Here is an 18158-nt window from a genome sequence, read left to right on the forward strand (position 1 = left end):
TCGAGGTGAGGGGCAGGGTGTACTTTCTCAGCGTCTGGGAGAACCCTGCCCGCAGCCAGCGGAGCGTGTGTGCTCCCATGGACTCAGGCTTAGTGAGGGACGGTGTGTGTGTGTGTGCATAGAGGTGTGCACTGTGCTATAAATATGCGTGTGCACACACAGACGCACACGTAAACACCATGTATGTGTGTACACACACGCCCGCAGCACGGCGTGTGTGCGAATGTTTTTATGGACACGAATGAATGGAAGACAGCGTTGCCCGGAGCCGGCTCAGCCCGCCTCTCAGCCCCCGTTGCCCGGTTACCCGCATCCTGGGTTTTTCCTTCAACAAGTGGCCCCGAAGGATGAAACTCCGCTTGCCGCAGGGAAGGGGGAGGCAGAGGCAGCGAACGGGGCTGTTCCCTAAGGACCTGAGGCTGTGCCGTCTCACACGGCCCAGACAGAGGGGGCCACGGGGGTGAGGGTGCGGGGCTGGGGTGGGACGGCCAGATCGGCTGCATCGGGCCAGCGCTGGGCGGGGGGGTGTAGGGGGCGGGAGGCGCCTGCCCGGGATTGGATCTGCTCGGTGTGAAGCGCAGGTGGCCAGCAGACTCGCTTCCTGGCGGAGAAAGTTCCCCGAGGTCACTGACACCGACCCAGCTGCCCGCGGCCTGTGCTGCTGGCAGCCACGCACCTGCCTTGGAAAACGGCTGATCTCAGTCACTGGCTAAATCCCCACACAATCCAAGCTCTGACTTTTGCCTTATTTCCTATCCCCACCGACATGCCTATGAATTTCATTCTGACCATTTTAAGTGTTTTATACATGTACTGGCATATACTCTCTATGTTAAGACAGTCACGCAACGTAATTGCGGACTGAATGAGAGATTCCGTTTTAGAGGAGAAGTTACTGGTTTGTATTTACTACCGTTCTGGGGGCCAGGCTCCCCGAGTAGCTGGGCACACACGGAGGTTTCAGCAGAGACGGGGCGCGTGGCCCGGTGCTCAGCCTGCTGCCGGGTGGACGGCGCCGACGGGGAGGGAGAGGCTCCCGGTCGGGAGGGAGGGGCGGCTCTCACTGAGGGGACTGTCTGCACCTGCACGTGGGCGACCGGGCGACCGAGAGGGCCCACAGCCTCCCGGCCCAGACGGCGGGGCCTTCGACGGAGCCTGACACCCACGGGGCCGCTCGGTCCGCTGCCGAATGGGGTGAAAGTCGCTGAGTTAGGGGTCGGACCCTCCCTGTGTCGGGGTGCAGGCCCCGCGTCAGCCCCAGAGCCGCCGGCCCAGGAGGGGCCTGTGCAGGGAGGCTTGGCCTCGGGACGGAGGCAGGAGAGAGGGGAGGCTCTGGAAATCTCCCCGGGCCTTGGGCTGCCGCTCCTGCCGCTGACGGTTTTAATATTTTTATTTTATTTACCTATTTATTGTTAAGCCTCACCCAGGGATAGGTTTTCCATTGATTTTTTTAGAGAGAGTGAAAGGGAGGGGGACAGACAGAGTGAAACACCGACGTGAGAGGGACACATAGATTGGCTGCCTCCCACACGGGCCCCAACCAGGCCAGCGATCGAGCCTGCAATCAGGCAGGTGCCCTTGACCAGAACAGAACCCGGAGCCCTTCGGTCCATTGGCCGACGCCCTATCCACTGAGCCACACCGGCCAGGGCCATGTTTTTAAAAATGGACTGAATGTGGGCCTGCAGAGAACACACTCCCTTTAAGCATCTTCACGCCCGGAAAAGGCCGTGCACATTGAAAGCGCCCAGAGCCACGCTGACGGCAGGCGGCACCCCTGGCCACCCGCTGGAGGGCGGGAGTTCAGTGTTTGAGGCTGATGTGCAGCAACAGCTTGTGAGCTCGGGGTGCAGTGGGAATGCCGAGGGCGCCCTGGGCGAGGGCCTCAGCACAGAGCCCCGGGCGGATGCTGGGTCCGCGTGACGTCATTGCATCCCACCGTGTCTCCAGGCCGTAGGTGCTGCTGCAGCCTGATTGCGTGATGGGGAAACTGAGGCTCAGGCCAGCGATTCGCCTGAGGTCACTGAGCAGCGAGCAGAGACCTCCCCTGCAGAACTCCTCTCCCACATTCCGTTCCTCCTCGGAGCGGAGCGGGGTGGGGGCCCTCCCGGCAAAGGGAGCCTGACACCCCCTGCCCTGTCGCCCCTGTGACTCCACGCCGCCCCCACCCGCCGGGAGGTGCGTAAGTCACCCGGCTTCTCCCGTGGAGTGTGGTGGATGCGGCACACGATTGGCCAACCTAGTCACGTGCCCTCGTGGCTTTAAACAATCGCCGCCTCACCTGCTGCCCGTCCTGGCAGGAAGCAGGCGTAGGTGCAGTGAACTCGGGGCGAAGGGACGTGGGCCCCTCGCGCTCCCGTGCTGATGGGCGTCTAGTGAGCCCTCGGCACCGGCACCCGCTCGACGTTGCGCCCTGCTGACGGCCTTCCTGTCTCTCCCCAGACGCCCGAGGAGGACATGGCCCTGGACTCGGCGCCCACCACGGACGCAGACGCCGCCGAGGAAGAAGTAACTACACGCATTTTGTTACAGGGCTGCTTGGGGGAGGGGTGTTGAAGGTGACAGTCCTGACTGGTTACCTGGGTGGTTACCTGGGTGGTTACCTGGGTGGTTACCTGGGTGTGTGCGGCCATTTTATTTAATTTTATTTTTAAACATATATTTTGTCGATTTCCGAGAGGAAGGGAGAGGGAGAGAGAGCAAAACATCAATGATGAGAGAGAATCATGGATCGGCTGCCTCCTGCACGCCCCCTACTGGGGATCGAGCCCACAACCCGGGCCTGTGCCCTTGACTGGAATCAAACCCGGGACCCTTCAGTCCGCAGGCCGACGCTCTATCCTCTGAGCCACTCCGGCCCGGGCTGCGCGGGCTTTTTAAAGAGGAGTGGCCTGTTGTCAATAGGACAGGTGTGAGGACTCGGGCACGGGTGTGAGGACTCAGGGGCACGGGTGTGAGGACTCGGGCACGGGTGTGAGGACTCAGGGGCACAGGTGTGAGGACTCAGGGGTACAGGTGTGAGGACTCAGGGGCACAGGTGTGAGGACTCAGGGGTACGGGTGTGAGGACTCAGGGGCACGGGTGTGAGGACTCAGGGGTACGGGTGTGAGGACTCAGGGACACGGGTGTGAGGACTCGGGGGTATGGGTGTGAGGACTCAGGGGTACGGGTGTGAGGACTCAGGGGTACGGGTGTGAGGACTCGGGCACGGGTGTGAGGACTCAGGGGTACGGGTGTGAGGACTCGGGCACGGGTGTGAGGACTCAGGGGTACGGGTGTGAGGACTCGGGCACGGGTGTGAGGACTCAGGGGTACGGGTGTGAGGACTCAGGGGCACGGGTGTGAGGACTCAGGGGTACGGGTGTGAGGACTCAGGGGTACGGGTGAGGTACATCTCTCACTGCTGGGAGTCTGAACGGGAGCCCCTCGCCTGCCTGGGGATGTAGGGGCAGTGGACAGGCGTGAGTTGTCCGCGGGAGCGTGGCTGTGAGGACGCCGAGTCCACAGCTGAGTGGAGGCTGCAGGAAAGGGATCGTCTTTCTGTCGCTTGTAAAGATTCCTTCAAGCAGGGGCACCACGGGCGGGGACGGCAGGTCAGGAGACGCAGTGACCCCGTGGCTCAGCCGTGACCACGGGGGACCAGAGGCTGCGAGCTGTGCAAGCCCTTGGCTTTTAGGCCAGCTGCGGGGCAACGTCGGCCGGGGGGGGGGGGAGCGGCCGAGTCTGCAGACGTCCCCCCTTCGCTCAGTCTAAACGCACACACAGCAGTTCCCATTTTGAGCTCCGTGCCACCGGATCTGCGGTCATGAGACACCCGTGTCGGCTAAATAAAGCCGAGCACAGGCTCCCGTCCTCGCCGGCTGCCCTTCAGCGTTGGTTGCTGAGCCGGCCCGGCCCAGGCTGCGGCCACTGCCTGTTCTCGCAGCAGAGCCGCCCACAGGGTCCCGGGCCTGGCCACACCCTGCATTCCTGGGTGGGGACTCCATTGGGTGAGAGGGCAAGCATCCGGCCAGTGACTTTCCTAAGAGATTCACTCCACACCTGCCCGAGCAGGTGAATGAGGGGGGCCCTGCGGGTGGACAAGGCCCGAGGCCCGTGTCTCAGGGGGCCCAGCACGGCCGCCCCCTTAGTGGCACTCGCTGGGCATTCGCGGGGACTGTGGTTTCCTGGGCGCAGAGTACGGGCTAATTTAGCAGGCGGCCCAGGAGGCAGCAGGGTGGGGGCGTGTGGACTGTTCATTTGGGGGCTGCCGATCGGCAGGAGGGGGCGTGTGGGCAGCTGTGCTCCAAGGTGCTCACACCACACGTGAGGGTCCATTAGCCTGTGTGTGTGCGCCTGGTTGCCCTGCTCTCGGCTGGGCTCAAGGCCAGTTCTCACCTTGCCGATGACCTTGCCCATGACCTTGCCGATGACCTTGCTGATGACCTGGCTCTTGCTGACAGTGTGCCCAGGTTCCTGCAGCCGGAGCAGAGCGAACGCTGGTTACCAGTGGCCGCCGGGCTCCCTCCTGCAGGCGCGCTCGGCTGTTGGGAGGAGGGACGGAACACGCATTGGAGCGAAGTCACGGTAGCTTAGGAGCCCGTGTTTCAGGTTTGGTGGTTGCTTCTGTCTTTTCCCGAATGTCCCGAGGTTGGAGCCGCACAGCGTGGAGATGCCTCAGACCAGCTTCGCCCCCTTCGTGGTCTGCGTCGTCTCTCCAGAGCGCTCCATGGCGGGCAGCTCCTCTTTAAAGCCATGAGTCAGGCTCATCGTCGGACGCGTGTCACACTCGTTATGGCGTCCCCATTGCCGGGAGCCGGTCCATGCTTGCTGTTTCAAGGGACCTGGCATATATGGCATACTGTTCTTAATATGTTTGCTCACCTTCTTGGCACTATGTGTTTTAACCAAGGTCTCTGAGAAAGGTTGTTTTCCCCAGGTAGGGATTTTCCCCTGAAGTTAGGGAGGGAATAAAACCCCTCAACTAAGTGCCAGGCGGGTAATTAATCCCTTTAACTACGAGCAATCATGCTTAAACTACATAATCTTTTCTCCCTGGAATGGAGATAAGAAACGCCCTAACCTTTGTAATAGAGATTGATAGGATTGAATCAACTGGTATAAATACAGTTGTAACAAGACAGAAACACTCAGAACTCAGAACACAGAAATCATGAGACAGAATTCAGAACTCAGAACTTAGAACAGAATCAAGAAGACAGAATCTACACGGAGCCTAGAGACAGAAGAACTTTGCTCGAGAGAGCATGCCGGAGGATCCTGGAGAGGGACTGGCCTCGGAGCCTAGAGACAGAGCCTAGCGGGAGAACATGGCAAGGGATCCTGGACTGAACCTGACTACAGAAATTGGCAAGAGAACCTGACTAGAACCTAGTACTGAACCTGCCTGGAGAACCTGAGCAGAGCCTCTCTGGAGATCAAGACCAGAACTTGGCTGGAGATCCTGGCTAGGCTGCTGATCAACTGAACGCTGTCTCCGTGTCATTCCTTCTTCGCCGACTCCGTCCACACCTTTGGGGACCCCTGGACCTGCTGGGGCTGGACCCCGGCACCCATGTCTGTGTCATCCCGGCCGCGGGGCTGAGAGAAGCACAGTCCGCCCCCCCCCCCCCGCCTTCACGTTCCTCCTTAACACGCAGCCCAATGGCCCGACTGCGTCCCCACGGGGAGGCCGGGCACCTCAGAGCCCCACGCCCCTGCCCCTCACCAGGGGTGGGGGTGACAGCCTCTCGGTTTGCAGGAATGAAATGAGGTGGAGGCGATGTTTCTGGGCACCTGGTTGGGGGAGATGGTGAGACTCGGGGGAGATGGTCTGCTCACAAGCAGACCCAGTTCACAGGCGCATCGCCAACCCCAAGAGCAGGGGTGCCAGTGTGGGTTTGCGGGGGATGCCTGTACCTCTCAACCGCATCTGCAGAGCGGGGGCCCCCGTCCCCCCACTCGGTTTCCATGCTGGGGAGGGCGGGTCGTGGGGCGGCCACCGCACGCCGGGGTGCGTCCGTGTGGAGCACTTCGCAGTCACACTTCAAATGTGCCCGTCCGCACTCCTTCACCCCAATCGGTGCACGACTCAGCCCAGCCGGCCGCGGGGACAAGCGTGGCCCCCCCCCCCCCCCCCGCGCCCCCGTGTCAGCGCTCACACCCCGGCTGCCGGGAGCCTGCAGCCCCTCCTGACGGAGCCGAAGGGTCACATGAGAGGCACTGAGTCTTACTTGTGGAAGATTTTAGGCAAAGAGAAGGGGTTTAAAATGGTGTTCCTCAACTAGCAATTAACAGCGCACTTTTAACTTCGTAATTGGTTCCTTGTAATTAAAATAATTCGAGGCTCTCATTAGTGGGCTAATCATTTTTCGTTAAGGAGGCGGGTTAGCCTCTATGACACATGTAGTTTGACATATTTCTCAGGCACGGCTGCCTCCCGGGAGAGGAGGTTTTCTGGGAGGCCCGTGAGGTCCAGGCAGCAGGCAGCCCTGCTTGGAGTCCCTGGGACAAACCTTCCAGGTTTCAGAGGGGCTTCTCTCCACAGCAGAGACACACAGTCCCGCGCGGGCGGGGTGGGCGGCCAGGGCGAGGCGTGGGCTGGCGGGAATGTGCGTGTGTCTGACCTGCTCTCTCTTGTTGAACAGCCCAAGGCAAAGCCCTTGGTTTGCTCAAGGCTTCTCTTTAAATGCCGCCGACACAGCAGCGAGGAATCCAAACATAACGTAAACCGAGGCTAAACCCGAGAACCTGGGCCTCAGGGCAGAGGCGTTTAGGAAACCGGGGGGCTCTTCGAGGAGAAACGGGCCTCAGAGGGGGCTCCGCAGGACGGAGAGGAGTTGGGCGGGCGTGAGGCTGGTGCGGGAGGGTGGCGTGGCCAGAGCTGGAAGCGTGGGCGACGGTACAGGCGGGAAACATCTGATCGGTATATGAAGAGGCTAGAAGCGGGGAGGCTGGGATTCAGGGGAGCTGGGCGAGGAAGTCGTGTTCCGCGTCTGGATCGGCCTTGTGAGAAGAGGGAAGAGCTACGCGCCGAGAACCCCTAGAAACAGGAACCGGAGGACACACCCATGGAACGGTGACCCGTCGTCACGCTCATTGAGCACCTGCCCCGTCTTCAGAGCAGGCTCGCCCCCCCCACCCCCCCCGCCTCGGTTTACCCCCGAGAGCTCTCACAGGCGTGGTGCTCCTGGAAGTGAGTCCCACCGGGAGGAGCTGCACTTGGGTTTGAATTCACACCTTTTATGTGCAGATGAAAATGAAGGGAACTAGGCCAACGCCAGGCCCTGTCCGTGGTGCTGAACCCTCACCGGGCTGACCACCTCCGCGGTCACTCCCCAGGTTCTCAGCCGGCGTCCTTTTCACTCCCCCTTACTGTCTGCTCCTCTCCGGTTCTGTTGCCATGGACACTCTGCAGGCCCACTCGGCCTTCCCGAAGGGCCCGTCCCCTTCGCCGACTGGCCCGCGTCCTGGGGAGAAGAGACGGGAGGGCACCTCCAGCCAGGCCTGCTCTCAGCGAGATGTCTGTCTCTGCTGTGCTCCGACGTCTTCCCACGCTGGTTGGTACCTGCCGGTCCCAGGTCCCGGCTGGATGACACACCCATGGGAGGCTGTGGGCGTGTGAGTTTAGGTTTCAGTCGTGTCTGCGTCGTGAGCGTGTTGCAGTGTGTCAGCATCTAGAAAGCCAAGCCGCCTCGGAGCAGTGACACTGCCCCACCGTTCCGCACTTTGTCAAAATGCATGTCCTCTCTTCCCACCTCACATCCAGCGAAGTCGTGGGCGGGCAGCCTTCCCAGGTGGTGAGCTGGCTCAGCCCTTCAACCTGAGAACCCCACAATCCCTGTCCCCCCACCTCCCTGGTCCCACGTCAGTCAGGGGAAAGCGAAGGAGATGAAACATTTTCTAGACTGTGGACCGGTGGCTACAGAACAATTTTTTAAAAATATATATTTTATTGATTTCAGAGAGGAAGGGAGGGGAGAGAGAGAGAGACAGAAACATCAATGATGAGAGAGAATCACTGGTTGGCTGCCTCCTGCACGCCCCACACTGGGATTCAAACCCCAAACCCGGGCATGTGCCCTTGGCCAGAATCAAACCCAGGACCCTTCAGTCTGCAGGCCGGGGCTCTATCCACTGAGCCACACCGGCGAGGGCTGCAGAACAATGTCTAACTCCTGCTTCATCCTCATCACAGTGATGTTCGGTCACTGTTTCCTGATAGACCGTGTGCCAGAAGCCGCTCCCTTGAGCCCGCTGCTCGCCCTGCCGCCCACAGCACGCCGCCCGCGATGCCGGCGGCCACATCCCGGCTAATGGGTTTGAGGGGAAGCATTAGCACGGACGCCGAGATCTCTCCCTTCAGCGTCTGTGAATACTGACGAGCAAGTGGCAAGCAAGGTGCTTGTCTCTGCCTTGAAGGGGAGGCGCCTGCCTGGTTTTCAGATTCGCTGTTAAGAACACCCCCCTTTGTTCTTTGCTGGGTAGGCAGCCAGCGTTTTAAAACGGTGCTTGATTATAATTGGCGTCTCAATCTTCTCAAAAACCCGCAATGCCTTTCCGCTGGCGCAATTACAAGCTTTAAGCATAAAACCATTCATGTCTTTGAGAAACTTTATGTTTATTATTGCAAAATGTGTGCACACGCCCAGCTGGCGTGGCTCAGTGGTTGAATGTTGACCTATGAGCCAGGAGGTCAGGGTTCGATTCCTAGTCAGGGCACAGGCCTGGGTTGTGGGCTCCATCCCCAGTCCGGGGCGTGCAGGAGGCAGCCGATCGGTGATCCTCTCTCCTCATTGATGTTTCCATCTCTCTCTCCCTCCCCCTTCTCTCTGAAATCAATAAAAACATATTGATTTTTTGTGTTGAGCATCTGCCCCCTTGTGGTCAGTGTGCATCATAGCGACCGGTCATTCCGCGATTCAGTTTGCATATTAGCCTTTTATTATATAGGATGACAGCCCCAAAGTGAGGAGAAGGGTGCTGGCGATTCTGACATGCCCAAGGGAAACATCCAGTTGTGTGTGTGTTTAGGAAAAAGCACGGTATACAGGGTTCCGTCCTCTCCACGGGTTCAGGCCTCATGGAGTTCTTGGAATGCCTCCGAGTGGATAAGGGGAGGTGGCCTGCCTTCCTGGCCACTTTCCAGGGGGCAGTGGGGAAGGTGTGTCTCTTTTCAATAAAACGGTCTCAGGAGGAGCCAGGGGGACCGGTGAGCCTGCTGCCGGGCTGCGGGCCTGTGTGTGCACTTCCTTCTGTGACGCCCTGAGGAGTCCTCTCCTTTCGTTCACACCTGAGCCTCTCGGGCTGCCGTGCACGGAGCGCACACGTGCTCCTATTGGTCGCTCGTGTCCAAGGAAAATGGCTTTCGTCGCCCACAGGGGGCGCCAGAGAACAGGAATGCACAGAATGCCTAAGGTCTTTGTAGAATTTTTGAAACTAATGGATAATGGCAACAAGAGGGATAAAACACAAACACAAGATTTTACAAACAGATAAATATAAAATACTCTGGGCAATGCCCTGACTTTTCATGGAATTGTTTATTTTTATGGGGTCATTTTTGAAAACATATATTTTTGTTGATTTCAGAGAGGAAGGGAGAGGGAGAGAGAGATAGGAGGAACATCAGTGATGAGAGAGAATCATGGACCGGCTGCCTCCTGCACGCCCCCACTGGGGATGGAGCCCACAACCCGGGCCTGTGCCCTGCCCAGGAATTGAACCCCGGCCTCCTGGCTCGTAGGTCGCCGCTCAGCCCCTGCGCCCTGCCGGCCGGGCAGTGAGGTCGTTATTCACCTCACAGTGAGAAACCTCGCGGTAACTCCAGCTCATTCGGCGACTTTATTCTGTGTGCGTGGTGTTTCCATCCTAGCGTCTCACATTGCACGGCTTCCCGCTTGAAAACCGACGAAAATCAGCAAATGCCCTCAAACCGACACCGAGGCACCCGAGACTTCAGAAACCGGAGATTCAGTGCGAGTGTCGGGGCCGTGGGGTGGGGCGGGGTGTCCCCAGGGACGGGCTCAGGGTGGCGCCGCCCCGTCGGCATGTTTCTCAGCAATTCCAGACACTTTCCTCACCCCCAGGGAGTTCTCAGTTTTGAATTTTTTAAAAATAAAAGGCGTAGAAGTGCAGCTTACGGGAAATTTAGGGCCAGTTTTCTGGGTTTTATGCAACAATATCACGTGTGTCCCGGCGCTCCCCTCCCCGGAGACGGAGTCACTCAGAGGAGGTGCGGTCTCCACGGCGCCTGCGGACCTCGTTACAGACCCTGTTACAGACCCTGTTACAGACCCGGGAAGGCCCTGCCTGTTCCCTGGTTACAGACCCGGGAAGGCCCTGCCCTGTCCCTGGTTACAGACCCGGGAAGGCCCCGCCGGGATCCTGGTTACAGACCCGGGAGGGCCCCGCCGGGTCCCTTGGCCGAGCACTTGGTGTTGGGGTCCCGGCTGGGCCCTGACTTAGAGAAACCCTGCCAGGCGCTGCAGAGGCCGGATCCTCGATTAACTGCGGGAGGCGGCGTGCGCGGTCCCCTTAGCACCTGCGTACAGGGGTGGGCGGCCCCGCTGCCCCGGGTCTTCCTGCCACAGACCCAGCCCCTCCCAGGGGCCTTTTCTTCTCAGCAGATTTCACCTGCGCTTCCTCCTCCAGGCTGCCCCCCCCCCCAACCCTGTCCATCTCTCTGAGGGCTGCTCAGGGGGCCAGGGCCAGGGCGAGGGGCAGGGACCCTGGCTAGTGGCCCCTCCCTGGCTGACGGGTTAGGGGTGGCCCACAGCTGTGATGTCCCTCCTGGGACGGGCTTCTCCCCAGACAACAGCCGCGGGAGTGGGAGGCCGCACCTGATGCTTCCGCCCTCTCAGCCCCAGCGAGGGCGCCATTAGGGGAGCGCGGGGACTGTGCTGCCACAGGAACCCGCTGTCACGTCACCTGGCCAGTGGCACCCACAGGGGGACCTCGCCCTACACGCTCCCAGCAGAAGCTGCGCTGCTCAGACACCGAGTTCTGGGGGGAGGGGGCCCAAGTGCACGAGAACGTCTGGTCTTTCTCGGGACCCTTTCTTCTTGGACCCCAATCAGTTTGTCCAAAGTTCAGGGCCAAGGGGACAGGCCAGGGCCCATCGGAACACAGCTGCAGACATGGTACCAGCCCAGTCACTTGATTACAGGTTATTACTATTTAAACAGCTGCTCTCACGCAAGGAGCAGTTAACATGGTTACATACCAGCCAATTATTTTGTCTTTATTAATAAGGCACCATAGGGTGGTAATAATAATAATGATCTACACTAATAAAAGAGAAAAATGGTAATTGGCGTACGGCGATACCCTTTTCATTGGCTAATCAGGGCTATATGCAAATTAACTGCCAACAAGATGGCGGTTAATTTGCATATGTAGGCACAATGCAGGGAGGCGAAAGGGAAAGCAGGAAGAAGCCCCCTGCCACTGACAGTGATCAGAAACCCAGGGGGGAGCTAAGAGCTGGGGGGCAGGGCAAAGGCGGCCCTGGGGCCGCCTTTGCCCTGCCCCCCAGCCATGATCGGAGAATCAGGTGCCTTTTCCGCCCTGGCCAGTGATAGCAGGAAGTAGGGGTGGAGCCAGCGATGGGAGCTGGGCACGGTCGAAGCTGGCAGTCCCAGGAGCTAGGGGTCCCTTGCCTGGGCCTAAAGTGGAGCCCACGATTGCGGGGCCGCTGCAGCCGCGGGTCCCCGCTCCCCAGGCCGAACGCCTAGGCCAGAGGCGTTAGGCCTGGGCAGGGGTGGAGCCTGCAACCGCGGGGAGCTGGGGGTCCCCTGCCCAGGCCTGACACCTCTGCCAGAGGCCTCAGGCCTGGTCAAGGGGCCGATCCGGTGATTGGTGATCAGAGGGTGATGAGGGTCAACTCCTCTGGCGGAGGCGTCAGGCCTGGGCAAGGGGCAGAGCCAGCAATCAGAGGGGTCTGGGGGTCCCCTGCCCAGGCCTGACACCTGGGCCAGAGGCATCAGGCCTGGGCTGGGGGCAGAACCAGTGATGGGGGGAAATGAGGGTCCCCTGCCCAGGCCTGACGCCTCTGGCAGAGGCGTCAGGCCTGGGCAAGGGGCCGATCCTGTGATTGGAGGGTGATGGGGGTCAACGCCTGAGGGTTCCCAGTATGTGAGAGGGGGCAGGCTGGGCTGAGGGACACTCCCCCCCAACACACACCCAGTGCACGAATTTCGTGCACCGGGCACCTAGTCATATATATAAAAGCCTAATATGCTAAGTGTCTGATGGTTCAACAGTTTGACTAGTCACTATGACCCACACTGTCCACCAGGGGGCAGACGCTCTGATCAGTAGGCTAGCTTGCTGCTGGGGTCCGGCTGATTGGGACTGGGGGAGACAGGCCGGACATGCCCTGGAGCCCTCCTGCGGTCCTTCCCCGGCCGGGGTGGAGTCCCGGATTGCGAGAGGGCGCAGGCCAAGCCAAGGGACCCTACTGGTGCACGAATCCGTGCACTGGGCCTCTGGTGATAATAATAGAAGAGGCGGTTTTGAGTGTGGCTGCAGAGAGCGGTGCCCGCCCATTGCGGTGGGTGTGGGATGGCTCCGTTGCTGTGGAGGAGAATCCGGCAGCTCCTCAAGAAAATCAGACATGTGACCCTTAGATCCGGGGGGTGCGGGGGGGAGCTGCCTCCAGGACATCCCATTCTGGTCGTGGCCTGGCCCCCACTGAGACAGGTTACCCCGTCTTGGCCTGCTTTCCCTGGAGAAAACAGGTCGGAATCCGGGACTAGCCAGTGGCCAGAGGAGTGGCTTTCTTGGTGGATGCTCTAACATCGCCTACGGCCCCTGGGAGGTTAAGTATCCAGGCAGCGCTGACAGATGCAGGAGCCCTGGGAGAGGGCGAAGGAGTGAAAGGGGGAGGGGAGGGGGGAGGGGAGAGGGGAGAGGAAGGGGGAGTGGAGAGGGTGAGGAGACCTTGGAGGGAGAGGCAAGGATGGCAAACAGGGGCACCTCCCTTACAGTCTGGGCCCTGCATGGAACTGGCATTTTCTTCCGCATCCCGAGGCCTCAGGACACAGAGGCCTGGCCCCCACAGCAGCAGGTGAAGGTCCTGGAGGGGTGTCCTCTGCTGCCCCCTCCTGGTGGACCTCGTAAGGTTTGGGAGGGAGTAGCGGCCAGGGCTCTGAGCCTGTGGACACAGACTCCCAAACCGCCAACGGGCCAGCTGTGAGCCTCCCCGTGTGGGTAGGTGGGTAGGTGGGTGGGGTACAGTGGGTGGGGTGCCTGCCAAAGCCCCACCATCCAAAGACGGGTAAAGAATCAACGCTGCAGCCCTAGCTGGTGTGGCTCAGTGGATAGAGCGTTGGCCTGCAGACTGAAGGGTCCTGGGTTTGATTCCGGTCAAGGGCATGTACCTTGGTTGCGGGCACATCCCCAGTAGGGAGATGTGCAGGAGGCAGCTGATCCATGTTTCTCTCTCATCGATGTTTCTAACTCTCTATCCCTCTCCCTTCCTCTCTGTAAGAAATCAATACAATATGTGTTTTTTTTTAAAAAAAAAATCAACACTGCAGAGAAAAGCCTGGAGAAACCCAGCGTCCTAAATGAACGATTCTGTAATGTCTCAATGGCTTCACCATGGCAGCGAGGGAGGCTGATCTGCGCCCAGTTATGCAGGGGAGGTAGATGGGCGGCAAGTCCGCTGGGGTCCAGCCGGGCATCAGTCCTGTGCAACGGCGCCACCTGCTGGTCCTCTTGTGCCGTCTCACCCTCACCGGCTGCAGGTGGTAACCAGGTGGGAAATGAGGAGCCAGGTCTATTCAGACACCTCGAGGGCCACCTGCTGACGGCTCACAGGCCAGAACCCAGAGGCCGCTGTCCTCACAGAGGGTGGGAGGCCTGGGTCCAGCTGGCCACGGCACCCTGGACCTCGCCCGGCTGCCCCCCACCCCACGGGTGCTGCCCCGCCCCAGGTCGACCAGGAACCCAGGCTGGGGCTGCCGTGTCCGGGGCAGACTCAGGCTCGAACCCTGTGCCTGCCGTTCTGTTGTAATTAGCGCACGCGGAGTGTGGGCAGATCGAGCCTTTGCCCTCCTGCAGCGGGGCCAGCGTCTCGCACAGGATGGCGATGAGCAGCCCCGCCAGACGGGGGCCCCGTCACAGCCAGGCCCGTGGGGGAGCCTGGGGCCTGGGGGTTGGACAGGCGGCCTTGGGGGCCGGGCCCTGAGGTTAGCGATGGGGACACCGCGCTTCCTTTGGCGAGTGTCGCGTTGCACAAAGCCTTGCAAGTTCCCTCTGGGTGCTGAGTGGAGGCCTCCTGAGAGAGCCCAGCGGCCGGCACCATGTGGAGGTTAATGTTCAGAAGCAGAAAGTTCCCAGGCCTGGTGGGTGCCCGTGTGCCCCTGTGCCCGCCGCTGCCGCCGCTCCTGCCCCACGTCCTGACTTACAGGCTCTCGCCTTCTGCCTCCACAGGGCCCGCGTGACGCTGCCTCGCGGGAGCCGCCGGCCAAGCCTGCCCAGGTAAGACGCCCCCCGGGGGTCACTTTTCTTGCTGAGAAAAAGTTAGACGTCCCGGCTTCTCTCCGTGTTTGGTTTCTACTCTGCCCGAGGCCCGGCAGCCGCTGGGCGCGCGCTGGGAAGAGGGGCCGACACAGCGCGGTTTAAGCTGTTGCCGTCTGTCCGGGCGCCATCTGGGTGCCCTCCGTCCGCGGCCTGGGGCTGAGCAAGGCGGCCGCGCAGCAGGGCTCTGCCGGGGCCAGGACGAAGCGTCCTGCCTCCTGGGAGGACTGTTTATCCCACAACTGTGGGCCCGGGGGACCACCCTCGGGTGTTTTCCGAAATGCACCCCACTCCGAGTGACTGCGAAGCCGTGTTTATTAACAAGCAGGTCGTTTTATAAAATTGAAAGGAATCTTCCGAAATGAATAGGTTTTTAGTCAACACCTGTTTTCACGCTGATGAGCGCTCTGGTCCGGGCGCCGCTGCTGATGAAGCCACGGGGTCGCAAACGTCAGGAACCATCCTGCTGAGTCTGTGCGCCCCCAGGGCATCGGCTGCTGTGCCGTAAACCTTATCCGTTTGCAGCCCCTTAAAGCCCCGCGGCTCTGCAGAGCACCTTTTCTTTCTTCAAAGCTTAGCCTGGCTTCACCCATATTTCAAATCAACTGAACCTGAAAAGGAGCGAAAATGAAGCGAGTTACCAGCTGTTAAAGTGTGCACGCCTTTTGGGGGACTCCCTGTCTGTAACCCTATGTGCCGTGTGCTTTAACAAAACCTATTGGATGCTCTTCGAACAGCAAGAGAGCCGTGAGAGTGGGGCGAGGCTGGGATGTGGGCCGGCCCCGCTGCGCCTGCCCGCCCTCAGGGGGCCCCCAGGCGGACAGCCTCCTGCGTGGGAAGTCCAGGTTCCCACCGGGAGCTGTCCCAGGAGCTCGGCCTAGAATGGATCGCTGGAGATGGAGGTAGATTTCTGGAAGTATTTCCGGCAGCTGTATGGGTTGAAGGGTAACATTATAGAGAAGAAGTCTTATAAGGTGTTTCTGGGGCATTTCCTTTCTCCGGCTCCCACAGTCCCATGGGCAGCGTGCTACCTGCCCAGGGACACGGTGGCCGCGGGGACGGCCTGGCTGAATGTCGCGGCCGGTGTGGCAGGTCCGCGGTCCCGGTCACGCGTGGTTCGTGTGTGAGCGCATGACCTGCCTCTGGTTCACACTAAACAGCAGCTCACCTCGCTTTCCGCGTGTTTGGCAGCCTCCTAGTCGCTCCTCATCGCCGGCCGTGGAGGGCACGGGCCGCACGGGGACACCACGGGCTCCTTGGCCACTCGCGTGGGCTTCGAGTCCCGAGGGCTGCGGAGTCCGGCCCAGACGTGACCACACAGGACGTGCCGCTGCCTGCCTGCACGCGCGTGTGTGTGTGTGTGTGTGTTGATGTCGTTTTAATTCTTAGTAATTTGTGAAGCAATCTGTTCTTTTGTAAGATTCCTGGATATGCAAATAGGAGAACTCAAACGAATCCTTTGCAAAGAGCCACGGAGAGTGGGTTAAGCTGCTGATGTGCCCGGACCCTGGCGGCCACTCAGCTGGCCCGGGTGCCCCTGCCCGGCCTCCTGTGCGAGGCCTTGTGAGTGGACCCCGTCCGGGGGCTCCTGGGTCCCACGCGCCCCTGGTTGAGTCACAGCCAGCTTTCCAACGAGGGGCTTGAAAGTGGGGCGTGAGCGGGGCTCTCCTAACTGACCCTCGTCCTAACTGACCCTCATCCTAACTGACCCTCGTCCTAACTGACCCTCATCCCTCCTCCTGGGCCACTGAACCCTCCGAGCCTTCGCTGCCCCTGGATGGGCGACTCCCCTGTTTCTTTGTCTCTTCTGCCCCCTCTGCCCTCGGCTGTGCGTCCTGAGCCTGGGAAATGGTCGCCAGAGATGTTTTTTGTGTCCTGATGGTGTGGATGATGTGAGGGTGACAAGCGACATTAGAAAATAGGTCAAGCGAGGGGCTACGGTGCAGAACCCTGGTGCCCGTCTGTTTTGGGGGACAAGTGCCACGACGCTGCTCGCTCAGCTCCCAGGCCAGGCCCCTGCGTCCCTCACACCATGGTGACTCGCCGTGACTCCCCGTGACTCTCCGTGACTCTCCGTGACTCGCCGTGCCTCGCTGACGGTCTGTGGGCCGGGATGGCGGGCGAGACGCTTCCCCCTCGGACCGTGGACGTGGGAACAAGCCCCGAGGGCTCCCTGGCGGAGGGGACAGGCACAGGGGCTGCAGTGGGACACACGGTGTGGCGGACTCTCCATGGGGCAGGTGGGGAGCCCAGGGAAGGTTCCAGAACAGGGTGTTAGCAGAAGGAGATGCTCACCCACAACCTCTGAGCTCTTCTTCTTTTGTCCTTGAATAGTCAGAAGTGGAATGCGTGTCGTTCCTGCATTACTGTAATCGGCGCCGGCGCCCCACCTGTGGGGAGCCCTCCCGTAGAAACCAGCTACGTTTTGGGGCAGGTTTGAGCCAGAAGCTCCCTTCGATGGAGGCCAGACCTTTACGTTGACTCGTTTAGCGGAGGAAAAGCGAACATCACTATCAGAGTAAAAGGTTGCCCCGGTGTTAGCAGATTCAGCTGTCGCCCTTCCCACCTCCCAACCCAGACAGGTGCAGCCACAGAAAACTCCCCGCGGCTCTTCGCCGAGTCCTAAGGTCACAGGGGGAGTTATTTCCTCCTCCTGCATGTTCATGGTTTAGAGAAACCTAACCGCCAACATCGAGTATTGTGCGAAATTGACGAGTGAGCGCTCCACTCCTCCTCAAGGCACCGATGTGACTGCAATCAGAGGTGACCGCAGAGGGCAGGGGCCTCGGGTTTAGTAACCGGTGTCCACTCTCTTAGACAACGTCAGCCACGGAAGGCGACCTTCGTGCCCTCAGTGACCACAGCGCGAAAAGGAGCAGTCAGCTCGCGAGTTGACAGGTCGCTGGCAGTGACGATCCGCGTGAAAGACGTTGTCATGGCAACGATACAGCCAAGCCCGGGGCGCTTTCTGTCTGCTTGTGACCGTGTGACTCTCATGTCGTAGCCACAGCCATTGACACTGACCCCGGTGACCCGGGAGGCTGACCTGTTTGCTGTGGGCGGCGGGCGCTCCCCTGCCACCAAGTGGAGCTGTGATCACGGCTGCCTCTGCCCCGCCCCTGCCTCACCCCTGCCCACCCGTGCCCCACCCCTGCCCCGTGGTGGCTGTTGTTCACAGACCAGGATGTGCAGGGCATGGTGGGCGGCGGGGGCGGGGAGGGGGGGACGGGGGGACTGAGTCGTCTGCCCGGGTCGGTCACCGCACGGCCGTGCTTGGCCTTGTGTCCTTTTTCTTTTTAATTCATACGTTTTTATTGATTTCAGAGAAGAAGGGAGGGGGAGGGAGAGAGAAACATCCATGATGAGAGAGAATCATGGACCGGCTGCCTCCTGCATGCCCCCCACTGGGCTTGTGTCCTGCCCAGGAATCCACATGACCTCCTGGTTCAACCACTGGCCACGTCGGCCGGGCGGCCTCGGGCCTTTCAATCCAGTAGGAGATGCGTCTGCGTTCTCGTCTGGGGGTGCCGCATGGCGCCCCACCCTCCCCTCCAGGGTGGCAGCATTTTCTAGGTGACGGCGTCAGGGGGAGCGAGCTGTGGGGAGTTCTGGCTGAAAGTTAAACGAAGCTGGAGTTGCTCCGTGAGCGGGCT

General features: G+C 60.4%; 1 protein-coding gene across 1 annotated transcript in view; it reads left to right on the forward strand.

Annotated features, from left to right (window-relative positions):
* Positions 1–14294: 14294 nt before the first annotated feature.
* RPS6KA2 (ribosomal protein S6 kinase A2) overlaps positions 14295–18158 on the forward strand; it is an 87310-nt gene continuing 83446 nt past the window's right edge. The window contains exons 1-2 of the mRNA XM_059699864.1: positions 14295–14330; positions 14419–14466. Coding sequence (XP_059555847.1) covers positions 14301–14330; positions 14419–14466 — 78 coding nt within the window. The 5' untranslated portion in view covers positions 14295–14300. The remainder of the gene's footprint in view (positions 14331–14418; positions 14467–18158) is intronic.

The sequence above is a fragment of the Myotis daubentonii genome, chromosome 6, assembly GCF_963259705.1.
Source record: "Myotis daubentonii chromosome 6, mMyoDau2.1, whole genome shotgun sequence".
NCBI lineage: Eukaryota > Metazoa > Chordata > Mammalia > Chiroptera > Vespertilionidae > Myotis > Myotis daubentonii.